This window comes from Diuraphis noxia, unplaced genomic scaffold (assembly GCF_037042655.1).
Source record: "Diuraphis noxia isolate RWA-SAM2 unplaced genomic scaffold, SU_Dnox_SAM2 contig0004, whole genome shotgun sequence".
Classification (NCBI taxonomy): domain Eukaryota; kingdom Metazoa; phylum Arthropoda; class Insecta; order Hemiptera; family Aphididae; genus Diuraphis; species Diuraphis noxia.
The window spans coordinates 60,401,194-60,418,707 of NW_028301714.1; the positions used below are offsets into that span (position 1 = coordinate 60,401,194).

The 17,514-nt window shown below is 28.8% G+C and overlaps 2 protein-coding genes and 1 pseudogene across 6 annotated transcripts in view; 1 reads left to right on the plus strand and 2 right to left on the minus strand.

Annotated features, from left to right (window-relative positions):
* LOC149056271 (uncharacterized) overlaps positions 1–858 on the plus strand; it is a 49,157-nt gene extending 48,299 nt beyond the window's left edge. Inside the window, exon 3 of the transcript XR_016191349.1 lies at positions 491–858. The gene's annotated coding sequence lies outside the window, so the exon portion shown is untranslated. The remainder of the gene's footprint in view (positions 1–490) is intronic.
* A 1,369-nt stretch (positions 859–2,227) lies between these two features.
* Positions 2,228–15,910, minus strand: LOC107169534 (juvenile hormone esterase-like). Of its 5 annotated transcripts, none has more exons than XM_089225443.1 (12): positions 15,729–15,746; positions 15,495–15,563; positions 11,977–12,127; positions 9,803–9,940; positions 9,557–9,707; positions 8,485–8,670; positions 8,048–8,235; positions 6,995–7,157; positions 6,342–6,502; positions 4,793–4,961; positions 2,607–2,739; positions 2,228–2,493 (listed from the first exon to the last, which is right to left on the minus strand). In XM_089225443.1, exons 3-12 carry the CDS (start codon positions 12,103–12,105, stop codon positions 2,334–2,336), a joined length of 1,578 nt encoding a protein of 525 aa, XP_089081569.1. In that variant the 5' UTR covers positions 12,106–12,127; positions 15,495–15,563; positions 15,729–15,746; the 3' UTR covers positions 2,228–2,333. The 5 variants fall into 5 exon arrangements, with proteins under 5 accessions (XP_089081569.1, XP_089081566.1, XP_089081568.1 ...); XM_089225441.1 differs by lacking the exon at positions 15,495–15,563 and adding an exon at positions 4,322–4,410 and having other exon boundaries at positions 2,305–2,493; positions 15,729–15,910; XM_089225440.1 differs by lacking the exon at positions 15,495–15,563 and having other exon boundaries at positions 15,729–15,903.
* On the minus strand, positions 4,970–6,226 carry LOC149056272 (zinc finger MYM-type protein 1-like; annotated as a pseudogene).
* Positions 15,911–17,514: the final 1,604 nt, after the last annotated feature.

Genomic DNA, 17,514 nt, shown 5'->3' on the forward strand with positions numbered 1-17,514 from the left:
TCGAGAATATCGATTTTAATTTTTTGCAGAAACTTAAAAACTTATAACCGTAAATACTTTAAAAATATATTATATTCACCAAATAATGTGTATTTTTCATATAACAAATTTTTAAAATATTTTTTTTTTTTATTCGTTTGAGCAGGACATTTTGTAATTTTGTGATTTTTTTGTTTTTCTACAAATTAATTACGATATAAATTTTATCGCTTAATAAAAAAGTTTTCTCATAACTTATTTATATATTACTTGAAAATGTCGAAAATATTTGGCCACTACAATTTTTGTTTACTTCCCATAAAAATATTTATCGACGATAATTAAAAATGATCTAAAACTAAAATTAAACATCAACAAACATATCTACCTATATGACGAACTTGAAGCAGTACGATATCTATTTCAATAAATCATATTCTATCACAACAATAATTATAGTGCTTATCAGTCACATCATCACATGGCTTTCAAACGTACATATACTAATGAGCATAGGCGTGCGCAAAGTTTCAAGTCGGGGGCAGCGAATATTTTTACCGGCCCATACATGATGGGTATTAAGTTAACATTTTTAAGCTCAAAATCAAAATTTAACCTTTGACCTTTAAATAAAAATATTTTAAACGATATTATCATTGGTTAATCATAGATTGTTTTTGCTCAACACCGGTTACCATATCAAAATTAAAAATACATCAAATATCAATAACACATTATTCTTTATTATTATAATACGGTTATATTATTATGTTATGTTATTATTATATAGTTCGGCCCAGACAAATATATTCAAACTGTCCAGGGGCAGCAAGAGCACACCTTGCTGCCCCTGTCCGCACGCCTATGCTAATGAGTAAAGGTCGCCACACACTGCAGCGGTGGCGGTAAAATTCTTTTGTCTTGGCGGTGGCGGTAAAATTGAGTCCGGCTTCATTTTGCCGTAACCGCCACCGCCACCGCTTCCGCTGCAGTGTGTGGCGACCTTAATGACTTTGACAAAATATTAAATCTCTCTCTCGCAGTATTCAACCTAATGATTGGTTTGCAGTTCTTGACCATTAATTCCTCTCTAGTGTCCCCACCCGGAGATCCGAATGGGGAGGCATTTTACATCCGGAATCTTTTACTTGAGAGAACGTCATATTCGTTGCTTTATTTACTAAGGAATGTTAATGCGGTGGTTTCCTATTTGCCTTCCGCATAGCAGTGTAATCACATATGGCTGCCATATCTGCTGTTCATTATTTGATGTGTAGCTGTTTCTATCTCTAGGAGCTAGGTTGCCTGCACCTATACTCAATATTGTAGGAGCTGCTGCCCTCCTACAAGCAGTGGCGTATTTTGGATGATTTCTCGAGGGGTGTCCAACATTTATTGAACCTCACAAACAAAATGTTTAGTATTAAAACGTAATTATTTTCAACGTTACCATTAATAAAGTTAATGTTTGTATAATCTGATAAACTGTAAACTTGATTTAAAAATAAACTATATACGTTTACAATATTTTCGTTGTTGTTGTACCTATTTAGCGGCTTGCGGGTATTTTTATTATTGTAATGACCAGGTGAAATTCAAATAGTTTCTGGATATCCTTAATGAACTGCAGATAAATTTCTGGTGTTGATGAATCTAACCAAATTAATTTCAGTTTTGCCGTTTATATAAAAATATCATTTATTTTATAATAAAATAAATGTTAACACCAATGTCCAATATATTAGGACTTTTTTTAAAAAAAAGTCGGGGAGGGGGTGTCCAGACACGGAGGACTCTCCCAAAATACGCCACTGCCTACAAGTCCTATTTGTCGGCTCTTACGACAGGCGGGGACAACCGGTGGTCTATTCTAATCCCAACCATCGGGGGCAAAATATTAAATACCTATCAAAAAATGTTACTAATTGATGACCTTAACTCTTTAATCTAAGCCTTCGGGCTTATAAATGGCTACTGCAAACACAAACTCAGGATTGCAAATCAGCAAATGCCAAACGGACGTAAATTATACAAATTTCTCTCTCTATCAAGCAGTTTCTGATCATATCTGTTACAAATACACCTATACTTCTCATATGGTTAAAATATAAGTTCTGAGCAGTAATACATTTCAGTGGCGATTTAAAGTTTTTTTTTTTTGGAGGAGGAGGAGGATGGAAGATGTGGATTTGTTTTGGCCACATATCACAAGTACCTACTTATTTTAAACACGTCCTAAGGCAATGGGTTTTTATATCATGGAACGAAATATATTAAGCAATATATTATGTGTAGGTACTAGGTATATAAAATAATTAAGTACGATTGAGGACAATAATAATTTTTGTTACAGACTAAACAACGGATTTTGAAATATCTTCCCATAGACGTAATCTGTTGCTGTTTATCAACCCTTCGACCATGCATGTTTTGTCACCGTCTATTGACAGATATTTTGGATCACTTGCGCTCGAGTTAATCCATTTGAAACTTAAATCCGACGAATTGGGATCACTAAAATCAAACCAAATCGAACGTAATAATTCACAATTAAACACATCCAATAACATTGTGACGGAATCATAATGTTTATATACTAAACGAATTAAAAATATTCATTAACAAACCCTGACTTTGCAAAATTGGACCACATCCTACTCATCGTCTTACACATCTTGAGTTCCGAAGAGTTGAGTTTTGGAATAACCCTAGATAGTTTATTATGGAACAAATAATAAACTTCGTCCGCATGACATGCACCTGCATGTACACAAAATCGAAATCATTTTTCAATTCAATATTATATATTTTTTGTTTTCGGTTAAGTGAAACAAGTCTTAGTTTAATTTAATATAAATATAAATTATTTTTAAGACAATATATTTTTTTTAATTACAGCAAATACCAAAATCGATTTTGCATAAATTCCTGTTTTTCTTAAATTATTTTTCCTCAAGCGCTTTGAAAACTACTGGGAATTTTAAATTTTAATCCCCTGAATGCGCCAACTAGATTAAATTTTCCACCGAAATATGGGTACTAAAGTTGTAAGTCGAAGGATTATTTTGACTTTTATTTTTTTTATAATTTTTTACACTGCAGACACAAATAATAAAAATTACATCATTGTAAAATCAATACATTTTTCGCTTCTCTCAGACGCAATAGGTGAGTTGATTCCCGGGCCATTAAAAGAGGTAGGTATGAGTTAATTCCCTATTGTTGTATATTAATTATCAATAGATTGCACGAATAAAGAGTTCGACTGTCACACACAACTTGCTCTCATGTCCACCGAGACCACTCGCGAATTTACGAAAAATAAATAAATATTTACACGTCACACTAAATGTGTTTAATAAATTGTTTACTAATAATATATTTAATAAATAATAAATATGATATAATATAATACAAAAAATAATTAATAAATAAAAATTGAATGATTTTCAAAATATGAAAAAACTAAAAAAAATACAACATTTTTGAGAAACTTATCAGCCAACCTCCTCGTGGTATTTCTTGGGTTATGCTAGTAGGCTAAATATTTTACTAAACATTGAAAAAAATATATAATGACCCGGGAATCAACTCGTATATACTTCTTGATGACCCGGGAATTAATTGGTACGCAGCCCTCAGAATCTAAAAAAGGTAGGTATTTATTGTTAATTGTTATCGTCTATGAATTGATTATTCGTCAGAAAATGTATTTAACGATAACGTTTCAACACATTAATTTATCTCTAACATGCTAATATTTTATGTACTTTATTTTCGAATATATATTTATTTAACTATGTTTTTCTGACAAATTTTTCTGTAGTGTAAAATATCAGAATGCCATACAGTTTTCTGTCATATTTTAAGTATTATAAAAATATAAATTCATTTTTTCATATTTGAAATTTTTTTGGTGTAAATTAATAACATTATAAAATTTTTATTTTTTTCAAATTTAATTTTAATGAATATTTACTATTTATCAAGTATTTTTTTTGCATATTTGACATTTTTCTATACATGTTTTCCATTTTATTCGTGCATATTATTTACATAAACATTTTTCATTTTTTAACTAATATATTACTTCCGAACTCTTGTAATCAGTTTTTATTTTACTTAACCTCATGTCCTTATGTATGTACTGTTATATTATATTGGCTATTGTATTATCAATACAAAAGAAGTGCGTGTTGCAACTTTGCAAGTAGCAATTTAGTAAAATAAGATAAAGTACTTTTTCATACCTCGTAAAGAAAGTGTGAAAAAAAAATAAATCGACCATCACAGTTAAAAATTAAGTTTGCAACAATAAAACAACTAGATTATTATTTATTACCATTGAAATCTTAGTGCCAAGTAATCGACGCTCGTAACGTTTCTTGGTCACAGCAGTTGTGCCAATGAATCTGACTTTCGCTATCGTGTCTAAAGAAATTTCACTTCAAAAAGTACTATAACAAATGCTATATTATGTACCTTTAAATGCAAAATATTTATATGTATACTTATGTTAATGAGATGTATGTTAAGCATTAATAGTAATTCGAGCGGAGCGATAAACATTTTTTTAGAGTTGACAAATTAATGAATCAACCCCCTCCCTTTTACTGTGTTGTAAGTTTTTTAATAATAATCAAAATGATTCTTTCATCAGGATTTTCCAAACCATTAAAGGTAGGTATTCAAAAAATTAAATTGATTTAAATTTAAAAAAAAAAGTTGCACAAAGATATGGTAGTCCGAATGGGACAACAATGAATACACTCTTCGACAAAAATCAAATAGGTACTATTATAATTATAATAACCTTTTATGGCGTGCCGAAGATTGGGTCTTGTAGCAAAAATCATATTTTTGATAGCATTTAGTTCTCCATCGAATTTGAATTCGTATTTGTAAATTGGTGTGACATCTTGATTCAAGAAATTATTGAAGCCGCGATAAAAGTCTTTGACAAATAATATATCACTGTGCAACTGCGTGTAGATATAAATATACAATTATTACCCATCTATAGAATAGTAGTTTTTTGACAAATAATAAAATAAATTTAAATGTTAATTTCCTTAATAATATATTATATTTTATAAATATAATAGGGTAGCGAGCTGTGACCAGTGGCGTATTTGACAGTTCATCTGTGGGGGAGGGAGGAGGGGCGACTTTAAAAAGAATTTACCAAACCGGCAACCACTCACACAAACTTAGAGGTACCTAGACATAATTTATTTTATATTGCACCTGTATAATATAACCTATAAAGTAACAAGTTACTAATATGATAAAAAAACAACATATTTACAAAACAAAATCTATATATTATTTCTATTTTTGATATTAGCAAATCTATTTATAACATCATTTATTGATATGATTATAGTATAGTGTATGTTTAGCAAAGCCAAACCAGTCAAGCGTTCTTGTCCCATTCTCGATCTTAACCAAGTTTTCAATACAACAAAAAAAGCAGCAAAAGTAAGCAAAGAGAAGAATTAAAAGATTTTTTTATGCTATTTTAGAAGAAGAACAAATCCTTAATTTTAAGCATTGTAAATATATAAATATACAATTATATATATAGAACATATATAGACATATAGTAGTAGGTTGTCAGGTTAGGTATAATACAAATTGGTTATAAGTATATAGTTAAAGTATTTTATAGAAGCTTGCTATTGTTTTATTCTAATAATAAACACATGCACCAAAACTTCTAAGCGTTGAAAAGCTGCGTTCTGAGGATGCTACACTAATAGGCAGACAAGCAATAATACTAATTAATTTATGCAAAGTTGGATAAATGATACTATTACAATTTCCATTGATGACGAAGCATCTTGATAAATGTCATGACCTTAAACAAAATTATAAAACAATCAATAAATAGAATATGTGTTTTGCGTAAACGGATATCGGACTATAAATAAATGTGCAAGGGACATCCGGTTGTGTGGCGCGTGCAGCCACACGCGATCGCTTTATGACCATGAATATGAGATATACATTATACGGGGATTGGGGATTCTTTCTACGAGAGGAGCTCGTCGACGACACGATCGTCAGACGTACAACAAGACGACTAGCAACTGGACGACCAGAATAAGAACACCACCACACTCGGTCACATCTCGCTCATCCACAATTAACTATTTGGACTTAGTCAAATTTCATTAAATAATTGTTTGGTCTTCAATAAATTCATACTATTACAATAAATCATCAAAAGTTTTCTATCTTCCATCTAACTAAATTGATCTCCCGACTGAGGATCATTACAATATAATAGGCAATTTACTTATATAGGTATTTATAATTGTCCATAAGTTATTACATTATTACCAATACACAGTGCTTACGTGACATATGTGTTCCAACTTTGTTGTTTCAGATTCAATATTACTCTTATTGAAATAAAATTCTTTTATTTTAGTTATGATTTCAGTGCTGTACCGATTTTTTAACAGTTTTGATATTTCATCTGTTGTGCGGTCATCGGAAAATTGACTTAACCTGTACTCTAAAAATGTAAAAATATTACATTTGTATCAACGTGATAAATATTACTAAAAATTTTTCTTTCTGAATTTCTAGTTTAATTAAAAATAACTTATTACAATAAATATTAGTTAAATTATTACATAGGTAATATTAAAAACAGTTACTTTTTTTATTTACTCTCATTCAGTAGAATACGAGTAAATGTGTAAATTAGTATAATACCGTTATCTATAAGTACAAATATATTTTATAGTTTTGCATATTTAAAATAATATATATTTGTCGTCTTTTAGTATTCATCTTCGTATCAATTATGTGATTAGTTTATGAAATAATTTTTACCTCAATGGCTAAGAAGTATTTTATTTCATTGCAGAATACAGGAATATTTTAACTAGGTAATATTTTTAATTATTAAATAAACGAATATTAAGTATGTTTTCAGATACAACACAATTTAACAATATTGGATATATTGTTTTTATTAAAATTAAATTAAAAATATATTTACCATTTAATGCTATTATTCCTTCCATATTATTAAGTCCAATAATTACGGGCACGGGAGTTATATTGTTGACTAATTGTTCGGGATGAGCCGGTAAAAATCGATTACTGACCGTGTCACTCTCAATAGATGGTATGAACTTGTAACTCAAAAAATCTGTTTCATCCTTTACCAATAAATAATAATAAATAATATTATTTATACCAAAATACCTACGTGTACATATATATATTTTTTTTTATTAGCTTTTTTAATAATTATAGCTCATACCTGAATTTATTATACCATACGAACAGGATTGTATCGTTTGAAAATTTAAAAAATAAATACATATTATATAATACCACGAGCAAAAGTTTTCTTTCTTGTAAATTAATTATTTTTTCAGAATAGTTATACTCTTTTCACTCAACAATTTTATTATGATCGAGGTAATTTTTCGAACTAAACGTGTACAAAAGTTTCACATCTTTAAATTAATCATACGTAGGCCGTAACCGGTTCAAAGACAGTTAAGTGTCGGCTCTTATTTCGGCCTAGGCTCCAATTCTCCAATTCTCCATAATTATAATATTGTTATCCTCGAAATCTTTATAAAAATTTCATTGAGAACGTATAAGCTCCCAGACTAAAGCATAAAGCGTGAGTTCAAGAAACTACAGACATCATGACCCACTGATTTGAATACCTAACGTCTCTGCCGGCTTTGGTTCAGTCGCGTACTCTCATCGATTCTGAGTTAATCTCGCATGTACATATTATTATAATATATCTCCATTCTCATAGCTGAAAAATATTCAAACGATCCCCGTGATCGAACATCTCTGAATAAATAACAGTAGAACTATAATTGTTCACATATAACTTGTTAAAATGAGCAATCCTAGCCACTAAGTTGATTCCATACATTATACATAATTTAACTATAATTTACTCAACACTGAAATAGTCGTATTTAAGTTATAAATAAAGTAACAAGTATAGTAAAATCGTGTTCATATACCTATAGGTAGGTACCGCTGTAAAGAAATTCATTAAAACGCAATATTAACGAACCTTGAATTTAGATCCTTTCACCAAATCAATTGCAGATACGTTCCTCAAGTATTTTGCTATTTTTTCGGGATCATTACTTAAACATCCTAAATTTTTAGCCAACTTGATGGCCGAAATTCTGTGATTTTCATTTAACGCCCATGGATTAAAAGCACATCCACTTTGCATAATTGCCTTTTGAAATAAACCTAAAAAACGTTATTTTATTAAGTAAAATTAAATTAAAAATATCATCGTGTTCCGTGATCTAACGTCGATAATTGTATTCATATAATCATTTCGATCATATGATCCTATATAGGTAAACATACAATACAATATAAACCAGAAATAATCGAAATAATGTGTCATATTACTATTACCGGTGTAATGTTATGAATTATGATATTAAGTTTTATTTTGTGTGTATTTTTAGTATTGAAATATTGAAATTTAACCTGTGGATTGTGATGACAGCATGAGACAATGAACAGATGCTGACCCAGCACTTTCACCGAAGATAGTGATATTGTCAGCGTCACCCCCAAACGCAGCTATATTTGCTTTTATCCATTTGATTGCAAATAGTTGATCTTTCAAGCCCATGTTACCAGGACACTCGTCAATATCCAAGTTTAGAAATCCTAAACATAAAATGTGTGATGAATTTCGTTGAAGTGGTGTAATAGTACAATATATATAGGGTGAGAGAACCTCGGGCGACTTAGAACTGGGAGTGCAATAATATTAAACTTACCGTAGCCTAAAATAAAATCTGCTAAATATAAATTATTGACTACTACGCTCATATAAGAGCTAGACAAATTAATTTGTAAAAAAAAATGTCATACCGTATTTTCTAAAATCACTAATTTTATGTAATACTCAATCATGTGCGATTTTCACCATTATCTTAGCCCATATTAATAATAAAAGTATTAACGTTTTTAGTATAGTATACTAAAATACTATAGTTTGTACATTGTACTATATAGTATTTAACTATAGTATTTGTAGATTGATAAAATTTGAGGGCAGACATCAAAATATGTCACACCAATTCGTTCATATTATATCTATAGGTACTTCAAATACTCATAAGACGTAATCAATTAAATAATAATTCGAAAATTGATGCATATACATTACAGTTCAAAGAAATATATTCTGCTTCTAAGTATAAAATTAAAAATGTTTGTGATATAAAATAAAAATAAAATTTTTTCTCCAAAATGATTTCGATTAGTTATTTTCAATAAACTATGATCTTTTAACTTTTAAGGATATGAACTCATCTTTTAAGCTTAATGACTGTTAAAAGAATCAGCATGTATGTTTTAAGGCTCTGTCAAATAGAAAGCGTTATTCCCACATGGCGTGATTTTCAAATCAGTTACAACGTTGCGTTATTCACACCGACAAGCCATTTAAAGCTTTAACGCGCGTTATAACGCTTTATGTTGAACAGAGCCTTTAATATATGCCGAATAATAACAGAAACAGTAGGTATTTAAATCTATAAATAATTACCTAGAACATTCAAACGATAATTCAGCATGACGACTATCACGTTTTCGTCGAGCAAGTAATCAGGGGAATGTTCATTTACTGATCCACAGCCAAAGTTGAAGGCGCCTCCGTGTATGAATATCATAACAGCAAGTTGTCCATTCTGTTCGTTCTGATAGTATAGCAGTGAGTTGCAAACGATGTTGCAGACAAATTCAACAAATTTAATAATGATATAAGTACTGTAAGAATTGCAGTTTTTACAACCTGTGGCACTAATACATTCAAGTATAGACAATCTTCGCTTCCTATGATGTTGTCCGTCGAATAAGCGTATTGCATGCATTTGTCACCTTCCGAAACAGCTTCTAAAACGCCAGACCACCCGGGGTGTTTGACGGGAGCCTATATTATTAAATATCTGAGTATGATTTTAAATAATATCTGTATTCAATCCTATCTATAATCTATTTTTTTTTCTAGAATTATAATTAAAATTTAAGATGTATTTATAATATTGTATAATTTATTATTAGTTTTTATCAGCAATTAATTTCTTAAAAAACATGTTCCGACAGCATCTATATACAGTGGTATCATGATAAGTGAAAATATACTTTTTATATTTCAGTTCTGTTTTTTACTAACTAATAAATATACCTATTAAACACATTTTCAAAAATTAATTTATTTTTGTGATGGTTAAATTTGAGCATGTGTACAACTTTTTTCAAGGCATGGTTTCATTTTTGTCTGTATTTTTTAATAAATTTCAAGTATTAAAATTCTTGTATAAGTAAAAAATTGACCGATTTATAGTAATTGCAGTATTTAAGAGGACGCTACACCCGCATGTGTTGTCTCCGTCTTACAAGTGCGTAACATTGCAAAAACTGTTTTCGCGCGGGAAAGAACCGAGAAAGATACAGTTATAACTAAGAAACGAAATTTTCACCACATAAAAAGGAGAATTTCGTCTGTGCAATATCGTTTTTTATTTTTCGATATCACTTATACAAAAAAAATTCTTATTGTATTATAATACATTAATTTTATGTTTTTTAAGCATGAATAACTTTTTTTGTAGTTCTGTTATCGAAAAAATAAAAACGATATTGCACAGACAAAATTCTCCTCTTTATGAGGTGAAAATTCCGTTTCTTAGTTATAACTGTAGCTTTCTCGGTTCTTTCCCGCGCGAAACAGTTTTTGCAATGTTACGCACTTGTAAGACGGAGACAACACATGCGGGTGTAGCGTCCTCTTAATGATTAGTTATTATTACGTTTTTTAACAAACTAATAATCATTGATACTCTTATCAAAAACATATCTATTTATCTTAAAAATTATTCGATTTTACACTATTCTGTTGCAAACAACACTGTATGAGGTAAAAACATTTAAATTCGGTAGCAGAAATAATTTGCTCCACGGTACAGTTACTTTTTAAGTAACTTTCTTACTTAACTAGTTATTTTTTATAAATAATAACTGTTCAACTTAACGAATTGAATTTAATGTATAAAATAATTCTAATATCTAATCTAACTTGTTAAAATTAAAAACAATTAGTTATAATGCATAATAATAATTAATATTTTTCCAACAAACCTACCCGATCCAAAAGCCTACAGAACCCTTCCCACGCCCAATGACCTATGTTGTCGCGGGTTAATTACCAAAAAAGTTTAAAAAAAAAATTAATAGGTATTGCCGTATTTAGTACTTTAATTTTTAATTTTTTGATAAATACATTTCTTGAATTTTTATTTCCTATCAATTCTTATTTCATTGAGTTTGTCCAATATATGCCATTAAGAGTTGCCAAAAGAATTACAACAATAAATTATACCTCAAGTATAACACAAGTATCCCCTCTAGTGCTCACGTCAAGAGACTTTTTGGTGCTGGAGGCCAATAATTGGATGAAAGGCGTGGATTTTATGACCATTTTTAAATGTCACTTTTATTAAAATTCAATAAATATTTTTAATAAAATATTCCTATTGCTAATATAATTTTATAATATAGCTATATAGTAATAGCGAGGTAGGTATATATGCCTATATATAGGTAAATATAGGCTATATATCGTATTATTATATATGTTCTAATAAAGTAATAATTGGCATAAGTTATCAAATCAAGATTTTTTTTAATTCAATTTTTCAATCATCATCAGTAATTTAAAGCAGATGACTTTATTTATATTTGAACAAACCAGTTTTTAAATTTAATTTAAAAAAATCTAACTTCAAACTTCTACTCTAACTTAAGTTACTATTTTCAATAAACTAACTTATATTACTATACAATAATACTATACTTACACCATAATAACGAACATGACAAACTTTATAATATAATAATGTAGGTGTTGTATTGTGTGTTAGAAACTTAGAAATAACTGAACTCAAAAATATATACAAAACTGTTCACCTTGAATCTTAAGTCGTTGACTGGTGGCTTAGCGTAGGGTATGCCAAGAAAACTGACATAAGGTTTGTTCGACAATAGCGTTTTGTTTTGAAATCCACGTAGTGCACCTTGTTCAATAATAATGTCCATTGTTACAGGTAATTGTTGTAATCTGGATAAAAAATGTATTTTCGGACATAGTTTGATGAAATTTTAATACTATATAAACGCTTAGCGGCCGATCTTGCAGGGAAATGGGTGACTTTTAAATTACATCATCCCCGCATAAAAAAAATTATTTATTCTTGATACACTACACTACTACAATAAGCAATAACCTATTAAAAGTACCTATTAAATAACGATTTGAAGGACAATTTTTATTGAATTAAAAATCAATTTCTTAGAACAAAATATTTGATATAAGCGTATTATTATCATTTGTTTTTTTTTTTAATCAGTTTTCTTGTGCAATATTTAATATAACTATACTTATTACTTAATATTATGGCTTGACGGATAATTTACTACTTAATCATGCTATGAAGTCAATAGTCATTACAACAGTCGTCGGTTTAAAAAAACTTCCACTCGGTAGTTTTAATCGTTACATAGTTCTTACAGTTAGGTTTGGTAGAGTGTTGTGAACGAGCTACTGTTTAATTGTAATAGGCGCTATTTAAACAGGTTTTCAGATAGTCAAACCATCAAGGCCCCAAAAGGGGAGGGGGAGTCAGAAGGACACATGATGCTTTGGCCCATATTTTCGGAAGGCCCACCGTTCATGTAACAATTACATCAAAATTACTTCAATATATGTTAGAAAAATGTTTTGGTCCCGGATTTAGTTCTGTACCAGTGCCAAAAATTTGATTTGGGGGCCTGCATCCCACTCAGCACACAAACACACAAGTCTCACATCAATATTCTATTACAATTGTTGTAGATAACTCTCTACCCCCCTAATATACAACTCAAAATATGTTGAATAGGCTCCACCGCAAAAATTATGGTAAATATTCAACATAAATAATATACAGTTCATTAGTTCATCGATCAGATTTTTCTTAAAGTAATTTATCCAACCTAACATTTATATAATTTTGGGTAAATTTTTTTTAGGAGGAGCAGAGTATGATAAAACTAAAAAACACTATTACCCACTCAATAAGAAATCTGAAAGTGTAAATAAATAATGTAAATAATAATTCTTCCTAAACAATGTAAACTGTCAGCCAATGGCCTTCGCTGCCGAGGCTTATTTCCAATTAAAAACAAAAAAATTAAAAAATCCGAAAAGCAATCGCACTACCCCGTCTACCCCCCGCTGACCCAACTACTATACCTATGCATCCTAGAGTTTCCTACACCTAATAATATTTACATCAAGTGTCGGGAACCATTTTGATATAAATATAATTGCCAAAATATTAGTAGGTATTAATTTTTCATGGGCCACATTTTGAGTATACATATACCTTATTTTATTTTAAACAAAAATATGTGGTCATATTATCGAATTAATTAGCTTATTAAATTTCATAATTGTTAGGTAAAGGTGATATATTACTTGATATATTAAATTCACAAGATAGGTATTTAAACAAATAAAGTTATAGTTATAATACCTAAAACCTAATTCGTTAGGTAAAATTACATTTTAAAAAAAAAAATACAAAGAAAAAGTTAATGTGATTGTTGAATTTGTATAGCATCAACCAATTATAACTGACGATAGATTTTCTTATCAAATTTCAAGATAGAAATTTTCAATAGAGCATTTAAGTGAGGATCAGCTAATTATGAAGAATATTCGATTTTTCGAGATTTCGTTTATGATAGTTAGGACTCGGAACTTAATGCACTTAAAAAACACTAAATGTGCATGCACTTATGGCTTATGCGCTTAAAAAGTACGAATATGCTCTAAAAATATACTCTTAGATTTCATAAAATTATAAATGGAGAAAAAGAAAAGTAGGTAATACGTAACATATTCTAACACAAAACTAAACGATTTGTGGCAGATTGTTTAGTTTTCGGCATGATGAAATAAAAATAGTAAAGGCAATTGAAGCAAGAACAGTGAAATGTAAAGCAGTAAAGCTATACAGTTAACATGGAAGTGTAGTGTAAGTCAAAACTGGCAAATCTAGGCGGTAGGTAATGGTATATTTATGCTATCAAAAATAACCATTAAATTATTTTAATAGAAGCGTATTTATAAAAAAATCATCGTATTTACAACTAGCAGTTGTTTCTACTTCAGTATATTGTATAATATTCTCTTTTAGATAAATCTAGCTGTAGATATAATTTATAAACATGTATACATTATAATAATTAATAGGGAAAAAACATTGCTTTTTACTCTAACGGTCTAACGTATTGTAATTGTTGAGCAAGATTTAAAAAAAAAAACCTAAAAAAAAAAAACATTGTTTTTAATATCAAATGGAAATTTCAAAAATACGATATATTACTAGTAAGTTCTCTCAATAGGGATGTATTCATTTTTTTATTGAATCTTCATTCTTCATAAATTATAAAATATGCTCTAAAATCTAAAAATCACTAAATATGCAAATATATGCATTATAAACTTTTAATATGTTTTTCATGTTATCGTGAAATAAATTTCTAGCTCACTTAGCAATAAATCTAATATTTCAACGAAAAAAACATGTAAATGCAACAACTTCCGAGCCCTAGTAATAGCTATAATTCTATATACATTCTATGAAGACCATAAATTGCCGACCTGCCGATCCTTGATTTGATGAAGCATCATTATTCTAAATTCTAATTAAATATAATTTATTATTATATTATAATGTATGACAACATGACAAATACCCTATAATTTCACAAATGTGTTATTTAAATATACCATATACTTATATATGATCTTATGTTAGATTAGGTATAAATCTTATATTGTTATATATATATAGGTACTTGAGTCTATCAGGCATTAATTCCGATAAATAAATAATTATACTACCTAACGATAGGTTTCAACAAACGCAAAAAATTTAAAGAATCAATAGCTCACTAAAGGTCGCTTAAACAATCACATTAAGGGCTTGTCTGATACGAAGTTTCTAAGTTAATAATACAAAGACAATATAGTCTATTTATCACATCTATATTATAAAATAATTGGAGATTATAAAAGAAGAAAAAATACCAACCTGGAATCGTTATATAATCAACCAAGTATTAAATTTTCCAAAAAGCCAGGAACCTGGAATGGGCAGAACATGTATGGCGAGCTGAGAAGCATATTATTTGGAAAAGTACTGATTAATAATCCAACTGGCAAGCGCCACAGAGGACGACCTCGGCAACGATGATAGGATAGTCAATCTCAATGCAGTCATGCAGATATAAAACATAAAAATAGGTGGACGGAGCAGCAAGTTTTGAGACTGGGTACTATAAATTGACCGTGACAGGTGGGGCACAGACGCACAGTAGAAAATTCAATAAGCCTTAATGGCTCATAAAGCATTAAAAAAATATTATTAACTACCTACCTTTTGAGACCGAATAACAGTCATACGGAAAACCCTTGTAGACGACGACGGCTCGGGATTAACTGTTGACTATTTATTTACTATATTAACCTATGTTGGCTATATTTAAATATTATATTATATTATATATATATACAACACTAGACACTACTAATATATACGCGCGTATATATGCGCATAAACAATACTAACGTCACATTATAAATATAATATACCTATTATATAAGTACTCACCTGCATAGACATATAAAACAACTAGATAGCCGACTACGGGATAATATTGAAGTCAGCCGCCATAATATGCCAACAGGGCAATGTTTACAAAATCGCATGGTTGATAAGAATATTTATTAATGATAACAAAATTAATATAAATATTTGTACTGTAGTATATTATGTACTTATTACTTCTTTGTGTAATTTAATTTGTAGTCATCGAGATAAAGAATAAACTGGAGTGATCACTCGTAAACAGAATACGAGCCACCATGATAAGAGTTACTCCCACTCCATAAGGGCAAAACATTATTTTTATACATACGATGATCCGTAGACCGTAGTAAACAAGCACGATAGTTAAATAATTATTTTACCTAGAACCTTTCTAATACTCGGCAATCCATCAACTATTATTTTAATATCTTATTCACTTTTAATATTTTTTTGTTTAAGTTAGTGATTAAATGTAAAATGGTGCATTCATGTTTTGCGTTTGGATGTACTAACAGATACTCAAAAGGCTGTACACTAAATTTTCATAGGTTTAACATTTTGCATAGTACTCTGTTATAAAAAGTGTAGAATCTAGAGATTATTAAATATTTTAATACTTATTTATTTTAGATTTCCTATAAACAATTCTGAAATTTTAAAACAATGGTTGAAAGAAGTAAGGAGAAAAAATGTTGTCCCAACAAAAAGTAGTGTTTTGACAAGTGACCATTTTATCGACATCTTGAAAAATAATTTCAAATAATAGTTATTAAAGAAAAAATCTTCATAAAAATATCAAATTTTTAATTATTGAAAGTACTAGAAAAAGTATTTTAAATAGAAGTACAAAATTTTTTTTGCAAATACTCATTTACTAACTAATTTAGATTTTGGTGCTCCTAGTCATCAGTATTCATTGTTCACTTTAATTTGTGAAAAATGTATTAATATTAGATTGCGATGTTATGAAAAACAGTTTAATGTTTAATGTCCAGAATGTTTTTAAAAACCGTTCTTCTTTACGACAAAAACTTACAAAAATAATTTTATTTAATAACATCTAAAATTTGAGTTTTATTTTTCATTTTATAATTTGTATTGGTTGATATCTATTAATTCAATTATTTGATCGTTATTATATTCATTTTAATAATTTATTTTAAATAGAAATATTTTATTGTATTCAATTATTAAAATAATTTTGTATTCTTTTCATTTATTAATTTATCTCAACAAAAACACTACGTCAACTCCGTGTAAAAAAACGCTAAGTAAAAAAAAAAAAATATATAAATGCAATAAAATGTGTGATATAAGGTGGAATCTAAGTAAATAGTTTAATGAATAAAATGTATGTATAAATAATTAATTCAAATTTAATAAAAATTGGTTATTTATATTAATTTATAATATGAATTATTTTAACTCAAATTGATCCAATTTTGGTTTACTTAGCCGGAAACAATTTATTTATTGTAATGGTGCTTTCATTATTTATTACATAAACTATTAGTACTTGGCTATACATTTTTTAGACTGAATCTTCCGGCCAAGTAAACCAAAATTGGATCAATTTGAGTTAAAATAATTCATATTATAAATTAATATAAATAACCAATTTTTATTAAATTTGAATTAATTATTTATACATACATTTTATTCATTAAACTATTTACTTAGATTCCACCTTATATCACACATTTTATTGCATTTATATATTTTTTTTTTTTTACTTAGCGTTTTTTTACACGGAGTTGACGTAGTGTTTTTGTTGAGATATCATTAGTTTTTATTAGGGTCAAGATAT